Source organism: Pseudopodoces humilis, chromosome 2, assembly GCF_049639895.1.
Source record: "Pseudopodoces humilis isolate 2021_Gansu_Grassland_sample_001 chromosome 2, ASM4963989v1, whole genome shotgun sequence".
NCBI classification, from domain to species: domain Eukaryota; kingdom Metazoa; phylum Chordata; class Aves; order Passeriformes; family Paridae; genus Pseudopodoces; species Pseudopodoces humilis.
In genome coordinates, this window is record NC_142201.1 from 20,312,177 (window position 1) to 20,327,605 (window position 15,429).

The 15,429-nt window shown below is 36.3% G+C and overlaps 1 protein-coding gene across 1 annotated transcript in view; it reads left to right on the top strand.

Annotated features, from left to right (window-relative positions):
* ANOS1 (anosmin 1) overlaps nt 1–15,429 on the top strand; it is a 128,646-nt gene that overhangs the window by 92,198 nt on the left and 21,019 nt on the right. Inside the window, exons 8-9 of the mRNA XM_005516615.3 lie at nt 1,462–1,609; nt 6,247–6,396. Coding sequence (XP_005516672.2) covers nt 1,462–1,609; nt 6,247–6,396 — 298 coding nt within the window. The remainder of the gene's footprint in view (nt 1–1,461; nt 1,610–6,246; nt 6,397–15,429) is intronic.

The window sequence follows — 15,429 nt, forward strand, 5'->3', positions numbered from 1 at the left end:
AATTTTAAAATTGACTTGGGTCTTTAATACCTTTCCACAGGGTACTTCCTACATACAAATAATATTTAAACAGGTCCATTAGAATATTACAGTAACTGAGACCAAGTTCTGACCTTGAATATAGGGAGATACAGGGTGTATTTTATAGAAAAGGCAGGCTCATACAACATATATTACTCCTGACTTGTGCTTTTTCTTCTGCATCATGTCATGGAACTGCACAGCAATGCCAGTGAGATTCAGGACACTCCAGATGCTGTTGCTAATCAATGGTCATATAAATATTGTAGCATCTTTTAGGCTAAAGAATGGCAAATGAGTGAACATTTAAAAAACAAACAAAAAAGAAAGGTGGAAAAGTCTTAATTGTTAAAGATCACTGAAGATTATTTTTGTTCAGTTTTTACCTTTATATGTAGCCCAACCCAAATAATTCCATACTGATTTCCATATGAATTCATTCTAGGTAGGCACTGAATTAGTTTGACTATAATATTGACACTGTTAATCAAGAGTTGTAGTCAATATGTCAGCTCTAAACAAGTAAAGATAATTAATGCTAAATAGTTTTTGGCAATCCCCTTTGTGACACATCCCAAGCGTTAAATATGGGATGGTTACCTTGGTACATGGTTATCTTTTTTACTCTGCATGGACTGTCAAACTTAAAAGGCACAAGGATTTCTAATGAAAACGTGGAGTAATATCTTCCACGTGGCATATGGACTAGAACAATATTTTTTATAAGTAAATCTAGGAAAAAAACCCCATAAGACTGAGAAGGCTAGACTCTTCTTTACAATATTATGTGCCTTGCCTTAAGGTGTGGGTTTTTGATTGCAGAATGATAAACCTAATCTTTTGTTTCCCCATTTTATACACTTCTGTGACATTGGAAACTGTATTTTTTCTATACTATTTTCCATTCTACACAGGAAAAGTGATCTTTCCAATGAGACGGTATTTTTGGTTAGTGTTTGTTTTTTAAGTTTTTATTTTCAATAGTTGAAACAAATAGAATGTATTGAAAAATGTATTAAATGCTGGACTTCAGCTATCTTCAGACTAGCTGTCTCTAGAAAAAAGTTTTCAATTGGTTTACTAACACAGAAATTGGGCAATAAAGTGCCTAAATCCCTTTGCTAAAATGGTTTTGGCATAAGAGAAAAACCTTGTTATATAGAAGAAGGCCCCTTAGGTTTTGCCTAAACAATAGGTTTGGAATTGCTAAGAAACTGCCAAAATTATGCAAACGTCAAGTAGGTTAGTATTTTTAAAATGACACAGAAGAACAGAGTCCAGTTAAAGAAGCTTTTTACAGAAAGGACATTTTGCTCTGAAATTTATATATGAGTTTTCTAACTTCAAAAACGTAGTGTGCCTAAGATAACAAGCCTGCTATTAATAAAGGCCTGTGTTTCAGCAATATTGTAACTGCTTTGTATATTTATTCTATTACAGGCCCAAAATTACGTGGTCCTGGAGGGGCTCCAACCCAACAGCAACTACAATGTAGAGCTGCAGGCAGTAACACGTTGGGGTCAGATACGCCTAAAAAGTGCTAAGGTTTCTCTCCATTTTAGCACGACTCAGGACATCAGGAATAACAGTGAGTAATCATACTCAAAACACCTGAATGCTTTCTCTCTCCTTTATCTGGAACTTGAATGTTTTATATAATGAGTTCTTAAATTTTAAAATACCATTTTCTTAAAGCGTTCCATAGCACAATGATCATCTCCTGGTCAAGTTGAGTAACCTTCTCATGTTAAATTTCTTATTTAAAAAGTGGTGACAGTTTTTGCCTAATCCTTTGACTTAGATTCTACTCACCTAAAATAAACAGTTGCAAAGAAAATGGAAGCCTTTGCATAACTGTAGTGTTCATTTTTTTTAGAATCAGTATAGGTAAAAATACTGTTTCTAAATGGATGATATAAATTTTGTGTGTCTTAACTGGACAGTATTAACCTGCAGTGTTTTTTAAAATGCTGTCTATTTTCAGTAGACCAATAATTCAGATTCTTGGAACACGAAAACTTGTGTCTACTATGAATTGATGTATAAAATGTTGACTCTTCTTTTAGGGAATCTAAAACATTCCATGTCTGACAACCATGCATTCTCAAAATGTAGTACACATAGGACCCGCATTCAAATTAAAAGCTCAAGATGTTTAGATATTAGGTTATATATTGTTAAGGTCTTTAGAACCTCACATGCTAAGTAATATAATTACAAACTGTATCTGAATCTGGCAGAAAACCACGATTCTTAGCCTTGTTTAAATGCTATTTATACATTTATAGTACAATACTGAATTACTGCCCCAATTGCTGATGGGTTTCTGATTAACTAATACAGCAGAGTTCTGAAATAAGATGTTAAAGAGTATGATTTTAATTATTCTGCCATGACTTCATTTCATTTTCTATTCATTTACATTCTTTCTTTAAAGTACTCTCACAGTTTAAATTTGTAGCCATTTTCATAAGAGAACTGTAATTACTTTCAACTGCTATTGTTGCCATATTCTGTTTGGGTATACATAAAATATTGTAATGTGGTTGTTAGCTATAACAGACCTTCTTATCTGTGGTTGCTTCACATATTAATGTACCAAGAACTAAAAATAAGCTGAAGTATCCTTCTTTATCCCATATTAAGCTAATATTTGCTACTTGTTTGGGCCATCTTGAGAGACAGCAGATAGTCAAGTTTTCATCTCTTCCATACACAGAGTCTTTGCTTCAAATCCATACCAGAATATCAGCTTGAATCTCCAAAGCCTGTATATTAGGCAAGTTAAATCCTCAGTGAAGCCCAGTGTAAGTGAATATAAGAGTTCTGCTTTTTCCTTATTGGACCTCCTAGATTGTACCAGTGCTTTTTTTCATCCTCTAGAAAAGTAGCCTAGTTTGCAGGACTGTGCATGATATCAAAATCTTCTTACAGTTACCACATCAAGTTCTTCTTCCTTTTCCATATGTAGACAGGAGATGCAATAGAGGAAAAAATAACTGTGGGAACTGGGTGCTTAATTCCATACACTGAGCCATTGAGCTCCACTAGAAGCATACCATTGCTGTTTATGAGAGACTTCAAATTTTGCTGATTCTTTTCCTAAGAATTTTTTGTGGGGTTTGCTACTTCTTTTCTTCTCTTTTTTCCTCCCTGCAAAGTTCACTAGATAAATAAGCAAAAATTTTTTTCCTGCACCCTTCCCCAATCTCCTGCTCTTTTGATAAAGTTTCTGTGAAGTTCTGGCTCTCAGTGCTAAACTTTAAGGTATGTAGTTTTCGGCCCAGTCATCTTGACTGTCATGTCACCACGACAACACAGCTTCATGGAAGATTCCAACTCACAGCTGAGTTTAAGTTAAATTAATCCTGACGTTGAGGTTTTGGCTGTCTGAGGTTGGTCTGTGTCCTGCTAAGTGGGAGAAAATTCTATGTGCCATTATATACAACTAGCCAAAGAGAAAATAGGCAAGCTTTTTAGGTTCTTAGTCTCATTTTATTATTAGTAGAGCTTTATAAATGTTTCCATCTTGGGAGCAGGGATAATTAATCAATTGACCTTTGTCATACTTTATTGGTACTCCTAACATTAGGTGAGACCATCATAATCTTTAAACATGATAGTAAATAAAGACTTTCCATATTAAAAAAAAATTTAATTACTCAACTTTTACACTGAAGCTGAGTAATTGAGATGTGAGCATGTCATTTTTTTGTACTGTTCTGTACTTACTGTGAGGAATCCTTCCACAGGTAGGGCTGTGTTAGCTCTCCATGGCCTCACTAGTGTTCTGACTCTCTTGGTCTGTATCACCCCTGGGTGAGAAGAAGATCTTTGTTTCAGTTTTCTCTCTTCAAAACATTTTTCAGAATCTGATGCAGGTCACATCTGAGTTATTACTTATAAATCCTCTACCAAATGGAGTTAATTTATACCTCACCTGTGACTTGGCTGCTTTATCATTTTCTGTCTGCTGCGGTGGCACCTCTTTCCTGTTGTTGTCACAACTAGATTTAAACTTATGTCTAATTAGTACAGACTTTCTAATGCCTTGTGCTGTTTTTTGCTTTACTGGGGGGCCTTTTTGTACTAAAAGGTTCATTAATTGTTGTATTGTATTTTAAACTAGAGTGAAACTATATTGGGAACAACATCTTTTTAATCTCGTATACTTCAAGAATTTTAACTGTTCAAATTATGAACATCCATTTATTTAATGATCAGTATTTTATTTTTAACTGCAAATCAGTACCAGCTAAAACATACATTTTTTTAGAGTATTTCAGTAATACATTTATAGAAAATCTGAGCATCCCTTCCCATAAAGCAGTGAGGTAAAGGAGTCAAGATTCTTTGAACCTAAACCACTGATGTCACACATTTTAATTGATGGAGCACTCTGCTAAGAGGTATATTTAAGCCTTTTAGGATTTTTTTTAAATGGCTAGATTATATTTTACATAGAAAAACAAGTAAAAACTACTTCTAGAGGAGATGCAAGTTTATCTTCCATATCTTACTCAGGTACAGAGATAGTCCTGTTTGACGTACTTCCGAGAATACTTAGAAGCAGATGGAAAAATATTAAAAAGAAATAAAAAAATCACCTGAAATATTATCTAGGACATGACATTCAAGGCTTATCTTTATTTTGGGACTTCCATGGCCATTGGGAAGTAATTCCAGAAGCAACATGCCAATTTTGCTTAAGTCCCACTGTCAGATGCTCTGCTCTGTGTGGAATTAAGCTCTGGTTTTTAGGTGTCTGGTCCTATTGTCAGAGTAGTGATAGCCCATACCCCTCGGAAGTAATTTAGTCCTACACACCTCTGTGAGCTTTGACCTCAGCCCTCTGGCATTACATTTCCCCACATTCAGAAATACATTGCCTCACTATATTTGTGTGCTTCACTTCTGGGAAATGTAGCAAGATTCTTGCTTGATCTTTATATAGAAGTATTCCAAATTGGTGTCCTGGTTTTTGTGGAAGTGGAGCAGACAGAGAATAGCAAAGCAGAGATTTAATAAAATTAAAATACTTTAAATTGAGGAATACCTAATTGGTTTTAGTTTGTACTCCTCTCAATAACTTTTTCATTTCCATAAAGGTAGTAGCAACATTATGGTTACCTTAAGAAAGAATTTCATGAAGTTTGGTAGTAATTTAAAACAAACAAAATGAAAAATTGTATCAGATTCAGCAAAGGGCTGAGAAAGTAAAATTTGGCCAGAAAGCAAGTAAGTTTCAATTGAAGCTGCATATAAGGCAAAATATTCAAGTTTATATGTTTCTTGTGACAGTTATTGAAACCTGAATCTTGCCCTCTTTCTCTCAAGTATATTTAGTTTTAATTTAGGTGTAATATTTAATTAAATTCAGCTTTTTTTTTTTTTTTCTTATAATCTGATCCTCCTAATTGGATCAGATACATTTGCAAATGTGCAATGAAAAGTGCAGATTGAATTAATGCTTCTTTCTTTTCAACTGAGAATATCTGTAAGTACTGTCAACCCTGCTAAATGTTGATAAATTTTTACCAAACAAAATGCTTGATGAGGGACATCCAATTGCAGTTGCTTGTTGGTAGCAAGGCACACAGCCCCTGGGAATTGCTGAAGGAAAATTCTGCTCTTGCAGTGTTTTCCTAAGCATTCACCATTCACTGTTGGGAACAGGAAAGTGGGCAAGACAGATCTCTAATCTGACCACAGTGTTCTTATACAGCATACCAGAGGACTGTATTTACTTTGATGTAGTAACCATGTGTGGCACTGTGTGGGTTACATTCAATGCTGTCCTTGGATTTTGTGCATATTCAATCACTGCGTGAATATGAAGACTGAGAAGTATTACAGAGAACTACTGGTAGATATTGTGCATGTTTAAAAAATCTTTTGTGTTAACATTTCTTGTTCATGGCAATAAATACATACATAAAATAAATACAGTCCATTTCCTTATTACTCTTCAGAAAATTTACAGAGCATTTCCCTGTAAAAACATACTTGTCTTTTTGGTCACTTTCTAAATTTGACTGAATTTCAAACAGGTCATTTTTCAACCACTCTGGACAGTTAATTCTTTATTTCATTTAGGTAAGAAATGGAAATAAGATCATTTGGAATAAAGATACTATTATTTTCTGAATTTCAGCAAATTTGGCATAGTCATTATACAGCACTGTAGTTGACTGAATAGTTTCCTGATTATTCTGTGTATTGCAGAGGAAAGGACATCTGCTGGGAAACTACAGAAAGGAATGGTAGATCCTTACCCAACCTTTCAAAGAAGGAAAACCACTCGTTTTCTTAAAATTGGAACTCCCTTCTATCAGGACAATCAACTTCAGGTCAAAGTCTACTGGAAGAAGACAGGTTTGTCAAATTTTGCTGTACTATTTTATTTAAGGAGGACTCATAATCCATCTCAGAGTTGTAAAATATTAACATAATAAGTAATTAATTGTTGAATCCTACACCCATCCTTCATCCCTTCATATTCACATTAGAGGGAAACATTGGGTCTCCTCTTTGTGTTATGTCTGTGTATATGTCTTACAGAAGGAAATTACATGAATCAGCTGCCCAAAAATTATAGTCAGTCATGCTGGGACTCTGAATCTTCACAGAGCTGAGACAATTTTTATTTTGGTAGAAATTACCTCTGTAAAGTTTTAAATAGCAGAATTTGGCACTACCCACAAGAGTTTTGAGGAACATATGAATGGTTGGCTTTATGCCAAACTTCATCAATCACCTTGATTTAGAACAGGATGAATGGTTGGTCACAACCAGAAAACATCTTGAAGTTAGTTTTCTTCTAGGCTGCATCCTTCTGGTTTTCAGAAAAATCTTAACAATAATTTTATGGTTTAGTCTTCTAGTCAAAAGGAAAATGACATAAATTTAAAGTGTCTGTTAATATTCAGAAATCAATGAAGGGATTTTCCTTTCTTGTCCTCCAAGAGCATATAGGTTGCTCCAGTTTGGCTATAACAGGTTAATATGCTGTTATTTCAAAATGTGCTTATGCTGTTCATTTTTTAACTTGGAGCAATCTACATGTGTATCAATACCACTAAATTGAATTAATTCAATTTCTGTGCCTAAAATAAAGGGCTGTGAAGTGGATAGTCACATTTTCTTCTTGAATTTTTCAAAGAATTTCAGAAATATTTAAATGCTTTTGGGTTTAGGTGCGTGTGGCAGCACCCTGAATGAGGACAGGCTATATAAATGTTCAGTTATGCTGTGCAACACAGGAATATGTCACACTGGATATTATGGATTTTGAGAGGTATCCTTTGCTTCTCATCCTTTGCCTGCCTTTTTGGATGGTTACCTTCCAGGTCTTGCCTGCCTTTTTGGATGGTTACCTTCCAGGTCTTGCTATGCCAGTTACTTTCAAATCCATCTTTATTCCTCCCTAAAACCTGCAAGCTTTTGTTCAGCTGAGTACATGCACATTTTGAATATTTGTCCCTGTCTTGGCTATGCTAGTTTTTTGGGGTTTTTTTCTTGCTTTCCCCATCGTATTTCATCTTTGGGTTGCTTCATGGAAAGCTGGAACAATTTAAAGTTTAAATAAAGGTTGATGAAATTTTCATTGGGAATATTCAGTTTACCAAAAAATGTGTGTTTTGTTATCCAAAGTGAGATTTATATATTCTGAGCTTTGTCAGGACTGATCACCTTAAATTTTTTAGCCTCTTCAAGTGAGATGTCAACTCATTGTCCAAGCTCCTTTTATTGTTAGAAAAGAAAAACAGGTGACTTATGAAGCAATTCATCCCCCACAGCAGCAGAATTGCTCTCTGGAGATGCCTCTCTTTTTTACTGAGAACAGAGGGGACCCTAGACAGCTCATTTGTGGAGAGCTTAGAGATGCCTAACGACTCTCTGTGAGCTGAGGTTCTTTCTTGGCAGTCTGTGCTGAAAAAAATGAGGGACAGGATTCAAAGATGAGGAGACAATGATGTCTCCCACAGGCATCAGACAAGGTTGTGCAACTCACAGTCTGCAGGCAAGATACTCAGCCCAGTAGAGCAGTCAATCCTGCTGCAGCTGTTTTCCTGCCAGCCTGCTGCCAGAAGAAAGATCATGTGTCCTGTGACCAAAATGCCAACACCCCTAATGGCACTCACCTTGTGAATAGTTTGCCAAAGTTAGTTATACTTAATGGAGGGAAAATCCTTCACAGAACACAATATTCTTGTTCCAGCACAGATACTGTGAATTAGTTGTCCACTATATATAATGGTGTTATAACACAGCTATTGAACTTAGAGGCATTGTACCATAGAAACCTAAGTGTTTCCATCTAAATCTGGAGCTGAATCTCACTGTCTGCTACATACCTGAAAATGTCTATAAAAAGAAATAGGGTAGTCAGCATTGTTATAGAACTCCTAGTTTGGAAATAAGAGGATTTCAAAGTGATATAATTTCCTGAATTGGAGAATGTCAAAGACAGCTGTGTCACAGATCTGTCAAAAATGACATGGATGTACATGCTGTCACCTTGTGCCAGGGGTGTACTTGCTGAGTTGCTGACTGTACAGCTGACTCATCTTGTGTGGAGCTGTGTGCATTCAGTTAGATATGAGGACATCCAGAAACCCATTCTGGCCCTGGCTGGGGGGGCAAGTTCTGTGAGGCCCACTGAGGTGTTTAGGTACCTGCCCTGGCCATGAAGTGGAAGATTCCTTCCTCTTTCTTGCAGAACAAGCAGTGATAGCAAAGGTGTGTGAAGGGGGCAGAATATGGCAGTTCATCACACTTACCTTCTTTTTTTTCTTTTTTGCAAAGAAGACATCAGTATTCTGATTGACAGCACACGCAGTAACACAGCAGGAACCATTGCCATTTTAGTGTGGAACTAAAATATAGCCAATTACCTGCTCCCGAGAAACCAGCAGCTTCTATAAGCTCTTGCAAGAGTTTGGAGATCATGTAGTGCATGGATGAGGTACTGTAAATTTGCTAGTAGCAATTTACTGCAGAGCAGGTCTGTGTGACTGTGCAAGGAACACAGCAGGAAAATCACATTGTCTTCATGAAAAACAGCAGTTACTGAGACAGCTGTGCTGGGAGCTGTACCCACACATCTTTCACCTTTATGAACCGTACTAGATAGTGTTTAGGGAGTTGTAGGAGGTAGTAGAGTGCAGCAACTATAATAGGAAATACTGAGAGACCTTACTAGAGCCTGCTTAGTGGCATGACATCTATATTTATTGCAGGTAGACAATCAGAGTTCAAATACTTCCTGACCAAAAATTTTACCTATTTGTCTCCTACATGGTGGGTGAACGCAGAAGTCCCTGTTGATTGCGCTAATATTCTCATTTTTGTGTAGTTTGCTATTAAAAATCAGCACTTTTTTGGTGGAGAAACACAGCCATTCTGTAGTCCTAAATTAGAATGTATATCTTGAAACCAGAAAAATTAAGAGGCCAGCATGAAACCATGTGAAATAAGTAGGTTGATAAGCATAAGGATTACCATGATAAAAAGAATATTCAAGAAATAAATATGTCAAGCTTAAACATACTGGACATTTGTAAATTGGTCAAATTTCACATGGTTGTGTAATAGTCTTGGCTTTGTCTGACATAGTTTTCAAGTATTTTTGGACTTTCTGTGTTAGACTTCATGACATGAACAAGAGATGGTTGCAGAGATGATGAAATGTTATTTAGATTTTGGATGAGCTTTTTTTAGATGAATATTTATCATAGAAGTTATCACAAAATCACAGAATTGCTTGGTTAGGATGGGATCTCTGGAGATGATCTAGTCCAACCTCCCTGCTAAGGCAGGTTCACTTGGAGTAGATTGCACAGGATCATGTCCATACAGGTTACAGTGTTCTGTCACTCTCAAAATAAAGGACTTTTTCCTCATTTAGATGAACTTTTTCAGTTTCTGCACATTGTCCCTTGTCCTGTCACTGGACACAGCTGAGAAGACTGTGGCCCCATCTTCCTGATACTCATCCTTAAAATACTTGTAAGCATTGATCAGATCTCCTCTCAGTCTCTATTCTTCAGGCTGAGCAGGCCCAGCTAACTCAGCCTTTCCTCATGAGGGGCTCCATCCCCTTAATCATCTTTGTTCCTCTCCACTGGACCAGCTCCAGGAGCTCTGTGTCTCTCTTGTCCTGAGGAGCTCAGAACTGCCCACAGCACTCCAGATGTGCCTCAGCAGGGCTGAGCAGAGGGGCAGGATCACCTCCCTGCTGGCAATGCTCTTCCTAATGCCCCCCAGGATCCCACTGGCCTTCTTGGCCACCAGGGCACACGGCTGGCTCATGGACAGATGGTTGTCCACCAGCACCCCCAGGTCATTCTCACAGAGCTGCTTTTCAGCAGATCAGCCCCCAGCCTGTGCTGGTGCCGAGGGTTGTTCCTCCCCAGGTGCAGGACCCTGCCTTTGCCTTTGCTGAAATTTACTGAACTTTGTTCCACCCTATGGTTGCCCTTGTTTTGCTGAAATAGTTTCTTTTAGCTGTAATGAAAAGTTTTAATAGCTGCTAAAACAGCAATCTTTCTCTTAGTAAGAACAGAGTTATTACTTTTCTGTATTAACAACTGCTCAGAATTTTTATTGTAATCCTAATTCAGTGGTCATGCCATTCTGTGCAGACCAGAGATTTTAAAATTTTTTAAAAATTTCCTTCTAAACCAAGATGGCTCTCTAAAAGAGTTTTTTACTGTGTCCCAACACTGTAGCCTCCCAGCATACTGCAGATCACAGAAACAGAGGGAAAGACCTGTGTTGATTGCTTATATCATTAAAAGAAACACAAACATGCTCCTTAGGTTGTTTTAGATTATTTATTTATTTTCATTGGTCCCATTTTAGCAGAGAAACTATTTTGCTTTTGAATTTGAATCATTTTACTTAGTCTAAAGAGCTAAATGTAGGTCAGAATCATAGAAGAATTTAAATGAGAAGGGAGGGACTTCTGGAGGTCAGCTGGTCCAACCATCTGCTCAAAGTCAAACTAACTGAGGTTAGATCAAGTTATTCAGTTCTGTCTGTAAGGCCCTGTAACAGATACTGACACTGTTTTTTCAATGAATTTATCCTCTAGCAATACCAGCCTGTAGAGGCCATCTAAGTTTATTGCAGTGTGCCTTAGGATTTACAGAAGGTATGGTGGTGTATCTTGACTATTCAAAGGTAGTTCTTCCATGACTGAAGATCTATTCTTCAGTGAACTTTGCCCCTAGGAAGGCAGTGCAAAGAACACAGTGATGACATCAGGGCCAAAGTTCTCTATTTTTATATCATCCTTCTGAATAGAATTCATCAGACCTCTGTTCTGTGCAACAGCTGCACCAGAGGAGGTATTGCAAACTATTACCAAACTTACTTTGTTATAGAGCAAAGGAGTGACTGCATATCAGTACTCAGAAACTCAGTGTTTGACTAAAAGTCTGAGTAAAGGGATGGATTTCCATATATATGCATCATAATGTGCCACAATTTGGTAAGCAGGAAAGACTTATCTGGGCCTGTTCTTTAAGTGTCATTTCTTAAGTCCCATTAACTTTAGCAAGCATAAGGCATGAATGGAATCTAGAATCTGGACTTTACATTAAAATAAAGCTCTTTCTGAAATAATCTTTCAGTTTGCATACTTGGGTATGATGGCAGTAATCACTTCAGGATGTATGCTAGCAAAAATTCCTCCACACTTCAAGCAGTACAAGGTACTTAGCAAATGCACATGATGTTGCCAGACAGAGTCAACCAAAAGCATGTTGCATATGAATACAATAGCTTCTTTCTGAAGGAAAAAAATGCCTTTTCCTTGCTGCCTTTCATTTATGCCTGGGATTAGAGGAACGGTATGTTCCTGAAACAGCATGAATCCCCCTCTTGTAAATGAAAAGTAGAATGTGTTCCATGGCCAGATATTTTGGCCATCTTGATGTGTGAAATTAGAAATTGTCAAGTAGTGAAATTAAACAAATCTCTTTTAACTCCTTGGTGCTGAGGTCACAGAGTACCATCCATTACCAAAAATGAAACCCCTCTTTAAAGGGATTAGATACTTAGGATGATTAAGAACCTCAGTATTTTGTGCAGTAATCAAGACTGAAAGTGTGAAAATAAAAAGATGCTTAAGTTTTCTCTGTTTTTCTGTGGCTGGGCAACTAGAGAGGTGAGTGTTGGACTTAGCTGAAAAGCCTCCAAGTTGTTGCAAATCTGTGTATGAAAATAAAATTTTGCCCACAAAGAGAAGGAAAAAAATCCCACCTTCTATGAACTCTCTGCATCAATTCTTATCATTTGCTGCAATAATGATAATGCACTAAAGTACCAGAATGTAATTTCTTTCCAAAGCACTTGTCACAACAATATTTCCTAAGTCGTTACTCTGCCTTCACTACCATTTTTTCAGTGCTTGTTATTTGATTATAATACAATTCTCCTTGCTTAGGTAAAGCTTTAGTTTCCTTTTCTTTGAATTAAGTCTATGGGCATTTACTTCACCCTGTTTAAATTAAACATTTTAAGTACTTCTAGATATTTAAAATAAATATATCTGCCTCTTGGTTTTTCTTAAAAAAGACAAATATTTAAAATACATTAAAACTTGGCTTCAGGCTTCTTTCTTTGTGTTTCTCTAAATGCTAAAGTAGAAGAAAAAAAGAATATTTAAGGCAGGGAAAGGCAGAGAATCCTCCATTGTCTGATAAATCAACCAAACAAGAATAATGAATTAAATTACAGAGAAGAATAAAATGCAGGGCATGGCAAAGCAAATAGAGAGCTAACACAAATGCTTTTAAACCTAGATCTTAGGAAAACAAAATTAACTTTCACTTAGTTCAGAGACATAAATGAAGTGACTGTGTGTGCCGACTCTTTGTTTGTAATAAGGTAGTTCATATGGCAGGTTTTTAAATGAAAGCTTTCCCATTGATAACACATATCAAATGGCCCTTTCTCTTGGAAGTAGAGCATTAAATGTAAAGAAATTCTTCATTGGCAGTTGAAGTTTCCATCTCTTGCTGTAAAGAATTCTTTAATTTTTGCTGTACTATAATAATTATATAATTATTATATCTATATATTATTATATCTATATTCTATTATTAATTATATTATATATTAAATGATATATAATATCTATATAAAATCATATAATAATATATAATGTATTATAATAATTACAGCAATAAAAATTGCTGTAAAGAATCTTGCTGTAAAGAATGCTGAAGCATTATTTAGTTTGGTACTAGCTGTTGCACTGGGCAGATTAGTTTTTGAGCAGCTGGCCATATTCTAATTATTGATATTCAAGCAGTAAAATACTTGTACTTCAAGATATCACTGTGGTCCAGATGGTTCTTTCAACACAATGACCTGACTGTTAATTATAGTGAAGTATACACTAATATATTGCCCTCAGACTTCCAGGAGAATACAGGGACTTTGTCTCAGCTGTGGTTGATTGTGTGAGTATGCATAATGTGAATTAGTACTTAGGGATTTAATTAGTAAAGCTGGCTCTAGGCACAGGACTTTTCAACTTGATCACCTCTTCAGAAATACACTTAGATATAAGTAGATATTAGAGAATTTGCTTTTCCACATGTGCTACTCCTGAGTCAGATACCTGTATCTTATGGGCATTTGTGCCTGGGAGGATGGGTAGTGATGTGAGCTTTCATTATCATGGGAAATTATTCTGGAGTTAAAAGAGTATCCTGTCAGAAGTATCTGTGTGGTTCCTACACCTCCCTAACTTTGTCTTTCTCCTTTATTTTGCCTTAATGTAGTTTCAGGAAAAACTTTCTCTGCCTTTTAAAAAAGAATGTAAAGGGGAGCATCTGACCATCTCCAATTTTGCTTTATTTTTTACTTTATGAAGTGCCTGTAACACTGGTTTCTGTCCAAATGTGAAATGCTTACAATACTTAAAATGTTACTGGTGGGAGTCATGAAAAACATCAACCACAAATAATAGAATTTGGTAGAGCAGATGGTTTTCAAATTCTCAAATAGTCTGCAATTGATTAGAGGGGCCAGTTATAAAGTTTTAAAATGGTATTTGCAATGGTGGCAACCTCAGTGGCATCTCCCCTTCAAATGGGACAATATTGGAAAGTGTGTTCAAAGGCACAGTTTACTGCATTTCTTCATGATTTCACAGGCAGAACAGAAAACCATTACTTGTTGCTTTGCACTTGCTTCCAAACCTCCATACCTTTCAGGTAGGTGGTTAAAACTCCTGGTATGAGAGATTTAGAGGCAAGTTTGTCCAACTGCTAGTCTCAGGAATGTAATTGGAATTGATTCAAAGTCTGCCAGGAAATCAAATAATCACAAGTCAAATCAGAACTACCCACTGTGTTCCCAGAGCACAGACAGCACAGAACACTGGTTTTACTTAAACAGGCACCTGTTGATGTTTGCTGAAGGCTGTACTGGACTGGTTTGTACATTTGTACACTTTGTACATTTAAACCAATTATTGTTTAATTTTAAAATTTATGTAGTGTGGGCAGTGCACGAGTCCTCAGTATGACCTGAATCATACTCCAGAACACCTTTAGTCATTGTGAAGGTGTTTTTAATTTGACTTACTTTATGCATTTAAAAGAAGTCTTCTGTTTATTCTTAAATTTAGTAACTGTTAGAAATGTAATTTATTTGATTTATTTTGAACTTATATTAAAAGTTTAAATAGAAATGTAATTGCAAATTACCTGGACAATTATGATTTCAATCCAAACATAGACCATCATTAGATGGAATGCAGTCGGACTGCAGATACACATTAAATATTTCATTGCAAAATCATTTATCAAGACTTAATCCACTTGAAGGTACTGAAAAAATTAACCAGCCAACTAATAAATAAACTCTTTCCTGATTTTTAATTTTTCAGGAAAAAATACATTTTCAAAATCAGCATCTTTATCTAACTTCAACATGTCTATGTCTGACTAGTACAATTTTCTGGATTTCTAATTACTTCCTGAGTATTACTGCAACATATAAAGTTAATTATTTTAACAACAAACACAGTACTTTACATATGCATGCATACATATACAGTATCTTTAAATGTGTCAATGGCAATGTCTGATGTGAGGCAGGCTCGATAACTGAGGGGTAAAATGGCAAGCTTTTCACCATTCAAGTATGGAATCACAGAATATTCTGAGTTGGAAGGGACCCAGAAGGATCACTGAGTCCAACTCCTGAGTGAATGGCCCTTATGAGGAACAAACCCACTACCCTGACTCTGTTAGCACCATGCTCTGACCAGCTGAGCTCTTCCTCTCCTTTCCCATAATAGGTCATATTATGTCAAAGCTATCTCACAGGCTTGCACTGCCATACCTGGAGCAATCCTACCATTCCTACTGTGAGTAAAAGGTA